General features: G+C 40.6%; 2 protein-coding genes across 4 annotated transcripts in view; both read right to left on the bottom strand.

The window, feature by feature from the left end:
- SCRN1 (secernin 1) overlaps window positions 1-3,323 on the bottom strand; it is a 39,491-nt gene extending 36,168 nt beyond the window's left edge. Inside the window, exon 1 of one of the 2 annotated variants that reach the window (XM_042816796.1) lies at window positions 3,070-3,323. The gene's annotated coding sequence lies outside the window, so the exon portion shown is untranslated. The remainder of the gene's footprint in view (window positions 1-3,069) is intronic. The other variant, XM_042816797.1, reaches the window with a different exon arrangement.
- A 2,179-nt stretch (window positions 3,324-5,502) lies between these two features.
- On the bottom strand, window positions 5,503-12,332 carry FKBP14 (FKBP prolyl isomerase 14). Of its 2 annotated transcripts, XM_042816800.1 has the most exons (5): window positions 12,139-12,275; window positions 11,352-11,430; window positions 10,799-10,950; window positions 8,488-8,615; window positions 6,607-6,935 (listed from the first exon to the last, which is right to left on the bottom strand). In XM_042816800.1, the coding sequence occupies exons 1-5, from the start codon at window positions 12,179-12,181 to the stop codon at window positions 6,777-6,779; spliced, it is 561 nt and encodes a 186-aa protein (XP_042672734.1). In that variant the 5' UTR covers window positions 12,182-12,275; the 3' UTR covers window positions 6,607-6,776. The 2 variants fall into 2 exon arrangements, with proteins under 2 accessions (XP_042672733.1, XP_042672734.1); XM_042816799.1 differs by lacking the exon at window positions 11,352-11,430 and having other exon boundaries at window positions 5,503-6,935; window positions 12,139-12,332.
- Between the last annotated feature and the right edge of the window lie 539 nt (window positions 12,333-12,871).

Here is a 12,871-nt window from a genome sequence, read left to right as displayed (position 1 = left end):
TAGTCAAAGTAGGTGAAAGAAATAGATCTGTCATTCTGAGAAAATAAGCCAGTAATAAAAACAAAAAAACAATAAAAAACCCAACAGATAAAAATCAGAAAATACAAATACAGAATTTTTAATGAAATTATCCTTAGCCTTCATCCATATTCTCATTGCTAGCATGCTGCCTGTGCAGAACTGCTTGTAGCAGAGCAACGAATTGAAAAAATGGTCTCACTTTATCTGCAAGAAATATGCTATGGTAACCATGTGCTCTATATATATCATTATTGAAATAGTAGATCTTTGGTTGCATCCACCCAAGCAGCTTTGTATTGTATTTTAGCATGTCACATATCTGAATAATTTGTGTCTAAATTGCTGCAAATTAAATCACAGCACTTAGAGAAAAGATTGAACAGTAATGAAAGGGACAGAAAATGCCACTATGTGATGTATGAGCCATCTGGTGCAAGGCAAACAGCACTCATTCGGAGGAGGTTAGCCTTCTGATTAGTTACCACAGCAACAGGTCTGCCAAGTACACTTACAAGTCAAACGTGTCAGCAACCACTTTTCACCACTCCATACACATCATAAGGTGGGACACTGAACAGTGGCACGTCCCATCTACGCACGTTTTTTTTTTTTTGCAGCCTTTGTTATTATTCTGCACATCAGGGGGCTTAAGTTTTGGACAAATATTCCCAAGTCAGAATTTCTCACTCATAAAAGAGCCCATAGGACTTTACATTACATACATCTACATACATTCATCCAGAATGTATGTCTGGAAAATGGCAGAGAAGAGGTGGTGGGGAAGATAGTACACAGTTCAAATTCTCCTATTTCACACTGGTTGCATGCTATGTACTTATTTTAACAAAGAAACATCAGCAATCAGTTACCTAAAAGTGTTTAAGCTTCCTTGGCTGAAGTTATCAGACAAGAAAAGGGGGCTGGTACAACAAGCTGTCCCCCTGCCTTTCTATTTTCTCTTCTATTTCCCCCCATTGCCAGGGGTATTTTCCCCAGGCTTGTGCTTAGGTTTACACCCTAGGGCTGCAGTGTGACAGCAGGACCTGGCTGACAGCACTTCAGTTAGTTATCTAGAGACATTATTGCCTCTGTACTGCTCTCCCACAGCTGCCTACTGAAAAGGCAAGGTGCAGAGGTTATGGCTGCCTTCACAGTGCCCCACTGCTTTGTGAATGGCAGCTTGAGGCTGTAAAGCCCTGCTATAGGAGGAACTTGCTAACAAATTAACACTGGCTGTTTCTGTTTCCCAGATTTTAACCCAACTAGTGACAATAGCAATGAGGACAAGATGGGATTCCAGCTAAGGGCTGGAATAATAGTAACAATTTGCATTTGCATCCTTCTGTTAAAAGGAAGGAGCACAAAACAGTATTTTCAAAGCTGCCAAGAGTAATCCAGAAAGTCAGGATTTTCTTTAAGCTACTGTTAGTCTGCTAGGTATAACTATATGGATTCCATACCCAGAGTTGGGCACAGAGTCACTAATGCATTCTGCTTTGCATTTACGGAATGAAAACCTGTTCTCTGAAATCATAGCCCAGCAGATTAGAGATACCAGAGCTAAGCTGAGCTGTTTACTTCCAGAGAGGCAGCAAGCCACATGTGCAAAAGAAATGGGTATTACCTAGTTTATTAGTCTGGGAAAGAAGAAACATCAGCTCCTTTAAAGAAATTTCAATGGCAACAAAATGTAAGAGGACAGAATTGATTTAATGCTTTCAGTCTGACTCTCAGATGAGAAATCAATTATCCTGCATCATTTAATCTCCTTAAGCAGATCACAACACAAACTAGAAATTAGAAGCATCATACCTAAAACAAAGAGCAGCTCTCAGTAGTAGGAACAGCCTCAGAATTTTTGAATTAGAGGAAAGCACAAAAGAGATTTGAGGAGCTCTGAAGAGTTGGCTACACCAGATTTCAGCAGCCAAATAAACCCTAATATTTTTTCAAAGGTCTTTGTTCATTATTTACCTAGTCAAGATGCAGAGCAGTTACAAGAAAACAAAGCACCACCTCCACAACAAACATGCATACATGTGCAAAAGCCCCAGAACATCGTTTTCCCTGGTTTCCACTTATGGCTCAGTCCAGCCCTTCGCAAGGACAGGGATAAGGAATAGACAGCACATATGCTTAAAATCCCTCCCACGTACATGATGTGTTACTAACAATATTATGAAAAGTATTTCAGTCAGTAAATAAAAAGCCAGCAAGCTTTTAATGTAAGCCTTCAGATGTTTTGTTGTTTCTCTAGTAGAGAATGAATTCCTCTGTACAAACTCTCACCCTCCATCAAGAACAGGGTATTCAGAAACCTTGCACAAAATCTGCCTGACACGCTGAAGTTTCAGTTTATCATATACTTTACTGGCAAATTTCTCAGCTAAACTAAGTTTTTCTTTTTTTTTTTTTTTTAATATCATCCAAGATAGAAAATAACACAAGGCTTCCAAATCAAGTAAAAGCTAAACCACTCTACTTTTGGATCTGAAGCTCTGGGAATTAAAATTATGCAATGAAAGGTGTTTCCCATCTGAGCTCACTGCAGGTTGGGAAAGCTAAGCAAGGATGTGTTTGTCCCTGCAGCTTCTTACTGATCTTCTTAGTTAACTTCCTGAGTAAAACTGTGGACATAATCAAGCACAGATGTAAGAGCAGAACCAGGATAGCTGAAGAAAGATCATTATGTCACAGTTGTTTTTCTTGAACACCAGGAGAAAAGTAGGGCACAGAACGTAAGCATTATGATTGGCTTTCAGGAAAAGCTAAAATTATCCAGGATTATATGAAAATAATGAAGCTGTTTTGGGTTTATTTCATAGTTAGTTTTTGTTTTTGCAAAAGCTTTACAGTGAGGCTGAGATACTTTTAAGACAACATTAAACTCAGAGTAACTATTCTGGATATTCTTTAATGAACCTTGAAAGTGTGAATTAACTTTGTGATAAGAGGAGAACCCACAAAAAGAAACAAAAAGAATCAGCTGAAGCAGCTATTTCTAACCCAAGTCAGACCAAGAACCCGCCGCCTTACAACGTGCAGTACCTGTAGCAGTGGCTGCCAGTTTTCTGCCAAGGAATCAGATGCCAAAGGATTGAGACAACAAAGCCTTCTGCATTTCTCAAATCACTCTTCTGTGCCTTACTGCACTTGCCCTAGCTTCACTCCTTTTCCCAGAAACATCCCAAAGCAGTGAGCTCTCTCCACCCTGCTGATAGCTGCCATTTCAGGCTGAGATCTCTGGATTAAGAGGTAGACTCTCCAGCAACAGAGACTGTGGTTTGGAGAGCACATATGACAAAGGCACTTGTAATTTAATGGTTGACCTGTAACACCTATTTTTATGTGGAATTCTCAAACATGCCATAGATCACTTTTGTCCTAAGTATCATGAACAATACATTATCATAGCAGTGCAATACATACTTCACACTGCAGTTTTATGATCCCATCATAAACACCTCAATACCAGAAACATTGTGGATAGCACAGATGTAAAATATTATAAAGCAAAGACTTGAAACCCAGTAAAGCAATTTCCTTTAGCTTCAACACCATTTGCTGTGTCAGTTGATTTCAGAGAAGAAAGCTTCAGAAAACACTTAAGATTGTAAACACTGTTCCTGAAGCTTTGCCAAAAGCCTTCTTGTGTCACTGCAATGCTTATCAAGGATTCTCAAATAAAAGGAGCTCTGAAGTACACAAAACAGCAACTCCTATTGTAATTGCTAGGTCATAGCTCTGAATGACAGACTGCTGTATGTAAAAAAAAAAAAAAAGTGTTTTCATCTATAACCAGAAAACAAGAAAGAGGAACAATCCAGTACGTGCTCACAACACTGTTGAGCCATCTCCACTTTTTCAAGTGCAGCATCTTACAGACAAGCAGCAAAGGTTTGTTTCCTCATGGAAATAGAGCTTGCAGTTTGCACAGAAGCCGGTTGCTGAGTGCTACTGAAGTTCCAATACCTCTTCTCCCATCAGAGGAGGAGCAGCTGCTCATGTCTGCTCCCCTGTAAGTAGCTAGCTGGCTCCTGCTGACAATGCAGAAGCACGCCCCAGGGACTAACAACCAGACACAGCTGAGGGTAAGACAGGCAGTTATTTCCTAAGAAATTTCTTCATTTTCACAGAAGGACTTGAATGACAGCAAATGGTAATGAGGTTGCAGCAGCTTCTGAAATCTGCTGCTGATTTTGCACTTTTAAAAAATTTTTAAGTTCAATTTCAGAAATGTAACATAGCTACCAAGAAAAGCATTAAAACGAATTCACTTCGTGTAAATCTACGCACAGCACACCAAATAAATCATCTTGGCCTTGCAGCTTTAATACTCTGCTGGCATTAACTGTCTACAGTATGTTTACTTGAAGTTATTTTTATGAAATATTTTCAAAATCTAAACAGAAGATAATGCATATTTCACAGTATTCACCGACTCTAAACTCCTACTGAATACAAGCAAAACATTTGGCCTTCACTTTAGAAGTAGGTTGGTATCCATTAAAAAAGCTTACACTTGAAGTATTTGGCCAGTAATCAGGGTCATTTTTTATTTCATGCTTTTATGCTTTCATTTCCCAGCCAGACGTTCAGTGAGCGTGCTAAATACTGCAGATGATTTTAAAACCTGATATACCCATTCCAAGTCTCAATTCTACTCTTCCCAGCAGCATTCACATTGTAATTCTATTTGGTTGGCTGTTACCAACCAGATCCTGAATCTTAAGCAGTAATGCCTCAAGGGTCAACTTTATAAGCCATTAGACATTCTTGGCCTTGGATGCAAGAATTGTCTATGCTCCCCACGTAGTTAATGGGGGAAGATAGGCACCTCTGACTGATAAGGCATCTACCCTAACAGAATATGAACTATATAAATATGACGAATTACTCTAAAGTGCCTTGTGCTCTGGTGACTGTAGGAGAAATCAAGATGCTCAGCACACAAACAATGTCAGGCAAGACAAACTTTCTAGAGCAAAAAGGAAAAAAAAAGTTTATGTAAACTCATGACTGGTAAGATGACTTGTTAATTATTTCCTCACAATAACCAGGACAGGCAACAAGCATAAGAACAAATGGAAGTAGCATCCTATGCCATTCTACTGTGACTGCCACAGAACTAAAGAATAAATAGGTTCAAGAAAACTAGATATTGTGAAGGAGGGGAAAAAAAACACTGTTTAAAACAAAATATGAAAACTCCACATCATGTAAGCCACATGCCATAAAATACCAAATGCTGGAACGCAAAAACTCCACCCCTGCATATCTTCACGTAGCACAATCACTGTACAGAAATCCTTGCTGTCTACAATAAAGCAGTCTTCTAATACTTACATGCAACGCTAGATTGCAGAGAAAATTTTCATCAAGCTAACTGAGGATCTTGAATGCAACTCCCCCCAAGCTCCCCCACCCCTCCTTAGCACATTACAGCAATACTGATTTTATACAATTTGGTTTACCTCATATCCCTACAAAACCTATGGCAGTATTTTTAAATCTAAGTATTCTGTACAAAAACCCATTTTAGTGCTGGAAGAATAAAGGCTAAATCCTTCTAAGAGATACCTCACCCACTCATTCAGGCCCATGGATGATGACTAAGCTTCTTCCTCTTTAGAGAGGGTTCAAACACACAAGACAGAGCTGAAATCCTCATCATCTCCACACCATAAAGATTCAGCAGCAGAATGTTTACCTCACTTTTTTTCTTTTTTTTAAAAGTCACTTTATTTCTTAAGACTCAGATAACTTTTGTGCTACCTGTGAAAATACAGCAAAGGTGCAAAAAAAATAAGACAAATTCTACAATTCAGGCAGTAGCAAAGCTGGCAAGTAACACAAAGTGTTCTTTAGGACATACTGACCTGCATGTTAGCATGCTCCTTCCTTCCTTTCTGAAAATGGGGAAAAAAAATTTGCTAAATTTTTTCTTTAGATGTCTCTCAACACCTGAGGTGAAGAAAATGCAATCTCTTCACAAACCAATGCATGTAAGGAAGTGAAGGACGCTACCTCTGCAGAACAACAAAACTACTTGGAAAATAGTACCTTATCTTCTAGAACACTGCTAATATAAAAATGAGAAGGTCTGATATTTAACTCCTATTTTTTTGTTTGTTTTCCTTTAGTGATGCAAACAGTTATTTTGGTATTCTCCTTTAGAAAAGCAGAATCAGCATAGGACAGCCATTCTTCTCATTCAGCTTCGTATGAGTTTCTCAGCTGTCCTACAAGGTGTTGGTGCTTTCTAGTGGATATTTCAAAATCTGCAGAAAGCAAGCAATGCCAGCACACTGCTTTACAAGCAGCAAGGTACAAAAAAGGTCAAATAATTGATTAAGTCAGACTAGAAGTCATATGTAAAAGTCACTGAATGTGATCTGAAGAAATAAAGCACAGAAAGGCACTGTACTGGATTTTGATTTTCAAGATGTTCGATACCTGGAAACCTTGTTTCATTTCTGAAAAAATAAGTTAATACAAAATTAAAAAACAAAACGTGCAAGTCTTCATTGCACAACAGTAAGTACAATTTCAATCTTACAAATAGTTTAAAATATATATATATTTTTAACGTAAACAACTGAAATTCTCTTTTAATATAAAAAAGTGGGGTTTTTTTTGTCATTTCTCTTCTGCCAATAGCAGCTGTCAACTCCAAAACACAGAATCAAGACGACAAGAGAACCAGACAGTCTAAGTCATTGCCATTTGTGTCAAAAAAATTATGTCATCCTTTCCTACAGCTCATCATGCTTGTATGTGAATTCCCTTGCAGATATAAACCCATCACTGTCTTCATCTTCTTTATCAAATATGTCTTCAACCAAAGCATCATGCTGGGTGTCATTTACCACTGCTCCATGCTTCTCAAACTCTTTCTTCAAGTAAATTTTCACCTATTAGATAAAAGATGAGAGTTAATGCCTTCATATTTAAGATAATTGATTACTGGAATGTAAGAGAGAGTTGGGATGGTAGTATTAAACTATTAATAGTTATCTTCCTTCCTACGCCACAACAGAAGGAAACTTGTCTAACTAGATTCTTTGGCCCTGCTTGGTGATGAAAGAAAATAAAGCTAGCAAACTAGTTGCCATGGCTTTATTGTATGACTGAAAACTGTGCCAAGAAGGTATGTCATCTGATGTCTATATAGTAAAGTATGAACGGGTAGGCAGAAATTATAACTACCAATTGGTCAGAACTAAAACAGCATTCTCATGTCTTAGCAATTTGTCAAACTAGCAGATGTAAACCCAAACAGCAACCCCAAAATGATACAGAAATCTATCCATAATCTTTACATTTACTGCTCTAATGGCAACACATTACAATGTATTACTAGAAATCTCAAGGCTCTGAAGGGCAAATAGATTCAAGGCAGTTTTTGAATGGAGAGCTAGAACAGTTATGTACACCAAGCCATTAACAAACGGCAAGCAATTTTTACTAAGTTTAACTACCAAGAGCCTAAGTGTTCTGAATCACAAAGCTTTCTATCAGAGTATTAATAGCAACGCATCTCCAGAATATTAATAGCAACACATCCCTTTGTTAAATAGACAGAACCTGTTTAACAGAAACTGCAAGAGTGGACTGTTAACAGGAAGATAAATGGGTCACACTTCAGGTCTGTTTTATTCATTTCACATTCCAGTCTGTGTTATGGTCATTACTCATGTTTCTAATATGCATGTTGGAAACACTGACACTGCCTAGCTGCTGTGCATTACAAAAAGATAACCCTCCTAAGGACTGACAAACTGAACCAGTCCCCAAATAAAAAATGATGCTGGAACAGGCTGCCCAGGGAGGTGGTTAAGTCACAATCCCTGGAAGTTCTCAAGAAATCTTTAGACATAGTACTTAGGGACATGGTTTAGTGGAAAAACATTGGTGGTAGGTGGACAGTTGGACTAGAAGACCTTGGAGATCCTTCCCAGTCTTGGTAATTCTATGAACTTAGTGGTTTATCCTAACTTCTCATGGATAACATCCACACAGCGTAAAAACAGAAGCCTGAAAATAAAAGGCAACAAGAATAATGCAGAATAATGCTCCATAAAGGTTCTTCAGGCAGTAAAAGCTACAAAACAGGACTGCTTCACAGTAGGTGATCTTCAAAATCTAATTTATTAGTAAAGCAGCAACTAACTCAAAAAAAAAAAACAACCAAACCTTGAAGTTTTATTTCTAAGATGTTTTACTTTATGAAGTTTTCCATAAGTGTGGGGTGCACTTCCATCACATGCTGTGCTGCAGCTTGCAAAATCCACTTGTAGACTCCTCAGTTCAGCAGTTCAAGATCCAAGGCTCAGCTTGGTACAGCATAACCGTGCATCTTCAGCTTAGTTTTATTGAAAGCTAAGCTTCCAAGCTTTATCTTATCTTTTCATTTTTACTACATAATTCTGTTAAATTTGCTTGCAAGAAAAGTAACCCACTCACCTCTTGCTTGGACAGCTTCCAGTCATCATTAAGATCCATCTCTTGAAATGACTCATGAGACCTGGGTCCATTCCTAATTTCTAGAAGGTCAATATTGAAGATCAGTGTGCTCTCAGGTGGAATTTTCCCTGCACAGAACGAAGTTAGAAAGATACACGTTTAGTGCACCATGAAAGCCACATGCTTCAGAGTAATCCCATTATTTCAAAGCAACCTGCATTTTGAGCCAAAATGAATAACCATCTGTAACAGTGTTAAGTGCAACTATTTTAGATTGTAGCTCAGACCCTGAGCAGCCCTTGCAACACATGTGCAAGTTCAGATGCAACCAGCTTTGTTGAAAGCTAGCGTGTACTCTTGTGAGCTCCTATTCAGTAACTCATCACAGACTTACGAGACAAGATTCTTGAGCCACTTTTTGAGCCAGACCGAGTCTGAGCAGAAAGCAGTGAAGTAGACCATAAAGTTAGGTGGCCACTGTTTCAGTACACAGCTCAGACCAATGGACAGCAAGGCAAGTAGTGCATCAGATGGACTGAATGCTACCTCTGTATGTGGTATCCTGACACTTCTTGACAAGAAAAGCAGAAGGGCAGCAATGCTGTCAGTATCCTATGGCTGTCTCTGAATTGTAGCACAAAAAGCACTGAACTACTTCCAAACACACAGCAGAAACTGGGCACATAAGCCTGATCATAAGGTTATTAACATCATTCCATTTTGATGCAAGTCAATACATTAATAATTTTCTGATAGTGCCAGAGAACATTTAATTATTACCATCCCTAGAGTTTATCAGTCTCTGGCTTTTTCAATAGCATGATACATCCTCACCCTAATGGCTGATGCTACTGTCAAAGATTTAGCTTTGAACTTTGCTCCTCTGCCATTTGGTCCTATTTAACCTCTCTATTTCTATATTGGATAGAGGCACTCCAAAAATACGTGCATGCCTTGAAATAAGGAGAAAATTAATCCTCACTTAACAGTTTGGAAGCTGTGATGTTTATTCCTGCAGTTCAGAATATATTTAACATGCTAACAGATCTCCAGAATGAATAAATGTACAGAATCTTCTGGAAATATAGGCCACGGTGGCCTGCATGGGGTTTGGAACATAGGTAAATTTTTTTCCTGAGGGTTGCAGAATAAGGCATGTGACTCATCATTCAGGGCAGAGCAAGAAAGGCACCAGGTGGGAAGCTGGTGAACTCCTGAGCGTTCAGTGGAAAGTATGAAGAAAACAGAATTCTTCAACAGCACAGCAACATAAGGTTCATGTATTCAAATACTTCAGTGTTTTCCCAAAGTACGGCAGCTAGCAGTGTTTACTAGTTTAGCCTTCTTGCATTAAATACATAAGTGAGGCTTGCAAGCCTTTAATATGTAAATCACTACAGTTAGCCTTCAGTCAAAACAATTAGGCCTGTAATTACCAGGTGAGCCTCTACAGCATTTAATGTTTTTTGTTTGTTTGTTTGTGTTTTTTTTTTTTTTTGTAGAAAAAGACTTACAGCTGTGCCCTGCATAAAGCAGAAAAAGTAACATTCCTGCATCATTTAAACTGTCACTCATTTAACCACACATTCCAGTCTTGACCTTCTCGTTAAAAGAAGGTTTGTCTGAAAATGTTTGAAAGGGGAGAAAAGTACTGCCAGCAGCACACAGGTTGAGAGAAAACATTACAAGCCATGCTTTTATCTGCCTGCACATCATTCAGTACATTTTTGGTAGATACCAGCTTGCTTGTTAATGTTCCCACATATCTTATTTTGGTTAACAGGCACAGCTGCCCAAAGTTGTAAAGAATGAAGTGCCCCTATATGGAGAAATAAATGGTGAGTTTTCACTGTAACATTTAAGAACATAAAGAGGATGAACAGAACTGGAGGTTCTTCAGCTTCCTAGAAGAAACCCACAAAAAAGAATAAGGCTTGCACATGCACATTCATGGAATTATTATCACAAACACAGATGCAACAACCAAAGTATTAACTACAGTAACCACTTCAAGCTTGACTGAAAATAAATAATAAAGCAGAGCACTGCTGAGCTCAGCACTAACAGAAGTAATACTCAGAATGTACAGCACAGCTGCTGTCATGAATTCCTCTCCTGCATTCACCACTTTAGACACTTAATGAGTATTTTCTGCAGAAAACAAGTTTTTGAGAAAGAGCACCCCACTCCAATAATTTCCCTTAATTAATGATATCAACATGGAAAACTTGCTAACCTCTTCAGTCAAAATCAGTAAAATTAATAGAGATTAAAAACAATTTAAGCAAGAGAAGGAGTTCAGGCATTTTACCTTTCCCTTCTTTTCCATAAGCAAGGGCTGGTGGAATAGTTAGCTTCCGCTTCTCCCCCACACACATGTCCTTCAAACCTTTGTCCCAGCCTTTGATGGCTTCTCTTATGCCAAGTGTAAACCACATAGGTTGCCCATTGTTATGTTTGTGACTGGAAAAGAATGGAATAAAACAATCTTTAAACAGCAAGTTCCATAAAAGGCAAATGGGACAGACCAAAAACACTCACACTTATGCAATAAAAAAAATAAAAGCCTATATGGTATCTTGGTATTTCTCAAATGAAAGTTCTACACTTTTAAAGTCCTTAGAAGTTATGTCTTGCATGACAAGGCGCCTTAAGAACTGCAAAGGAATGAAACAGCACATACAGGGTGCACTCATGACAACGCTGAGAAACCTGGATCCTCATCTCCATTTTCCTGATCATTTATTTTGCTTTGAAACTGATCAGACTAGAAAGGCATTTATGCTTGGAAGTTATGCTCAAGGCTATGTAAGCTCTTTGTAAATCGCAAGTCACAAATCAGCTTGGCCATGACTGCAGTATACCTTATAACATGCTTAGAAGAGTCAGTCACATCTCTTCTGAAAAAGCCAGCGGAAGAAAAAACGACTACACAACAGATACCTAGAAAAAGAGAAATAAATGCATGCAAAACACTTAAAACAGGCAGACGACCCCCTTTTCAAATATAACCAGGTGGTACAACACAACCACTTCCAATCTATTGACAGGCACAGAATTTTAACTACAGCCCAAAGCTCCATTTCTAGCCATGCAAGAAAGGTGCCGAACACGACATAAGAGCACTTACAGGAGTTAGTCAGCAGCAAAAACTTAAAGCGTCACTACAACTCCTTTGAGAGAGGCGGGTTAACTACAAGAGAAAATTAGTGAGATTTTAATTTGCATCTGCAGGACCGTGAACATGCAAAACGTTGTCTGTTTTGGCTGCTATTTAAAATGACTTCCACAAGTGATTCCAGTGCAGCCTGCGGTCTCGTGAGCATCTCGCTGTCTCCCATTGTTAGCACCCCATCGCTTCACAGGAAAGGCACCATTAGCAAGGGATTTGCAGGCTCCTCCTCGTATTTGCATTGCAGTTGCCCTCAGAATGCGATGTGTCTGGGGCGGGTAAGGAACACCACTTACAGCACATCTGAATCTAAAAGGCAGCAGCCCCTGCCAGCAATGCAAGCTTCCTGGCTGCCAGCTCTGAGGTGATAGCAAAGCTCTCGTCTAGCTTGTTTCATCCTCTTGCACCACACACTTACACGCACACACACATATATACACCCTGTCCACACAGCTGGCCCCGCGCCCCGGGAAACTCACGTGGAGTGGAACATGGAGCCGTCGCTCTGCAGGAAGCCCTCATAGTGCACCAGCATCATGTCCCCCCACTTGGTCCTCCGGTGGCACAGGAACGGCTTCTGCAGCACCTCCACCTTCACGTCGGCCGCGGGGATGAGGGCCGCGGCCGCGCAGCCCAGCAGGACGCCCAGCAGGGAGGCCCGCAGCGCCGCCATCCCGCCCCGCCGCCAGACCCAGCGCCCACCTCAGCGCCGCGAGCCCATCATGGCCCACCAGCTGCTGGCAGCACGGCGGCCGCTCGGCCCGGCCAGCCCGCAGACGTGGCAGCTGCCCTCACGGCCGGCAGCCCTCGACTTCTTGCCGGCCGGGACTAGGGGGAACCACGTCCTCTGATTGGTTCAGCTCAAGCAGAAGCGTTGGCCCATTGGCTGCCCTTTCCGAGGCTCGGATTGCCCAATCGGAAGCGGCGTTTTGCGAGACGGTCGCTAAGCGAAGGGGGCGGGACCTGAGCTCCAGGAAGCGAACGTTAGCGCGCCGGAGAGTCCGCACAATAGAGCCGGCTCCTGCCGGCCTCCGATTGGGCAGCGCCGTCACCAAGAAGGCGTTCCTATAGGCTGCGGGAGGCCACCTGCTTCGGGCGTGCTGCGCCCGTTCCCTCCCCTTTTCGCGTGCTCGTCAGGCGGAGTTGCGATTCTTGGAATGTTTTACGCAACCGTAGCGCTGAGGGGTGGTTCTTTGGGCGCACCCTGCGCCA

This window comes from Centrocercus urophasianus, unplaced genomic scaffold (genome assembly GCF_019232065.1).
Source record: "Centrocercus urophasianus isolate 14NV4802_14NV808 unplaced genomic scaffold, USGS_Curo_1.0 seq_16, whole genome shotgun sequence".
Classification (NCBI taxonomy): Eukaryota; Metazoa; Chordata; class Aves; order Galliformes; family Phasianidae; genus Centrocercus; species Centrocercus urophasianus.
Note: the sequence above shows the minus strand (reverse complement) of the source record. Positions and strands in the feature narration are given on the sequence as shown.

Coding starts and splice junctions, on each gene's coding strand:
- FKBP14 (XM_042816799.1), bottom strand. CDS start 12,332: ATGGCGGCGCTGCGGGCCTCCCTGCTGGGCGTCCTGCTGGGCTGCGCG. Junction 8,616..10,798: donor TTATGGAAAAGAAGGGAAAG/GTAAAATGCCTG, acceptor CGTTCTGTGCAG/GGAAAATTCCACCTGAGAGC. Junction 6,936..8,487: donor GGAAGCTGTCCAAGCAAGAG/GTGAGTGGGTTA, acceptor TTTATCTAATAG/GTGAAAATTTACTTGAAGAA.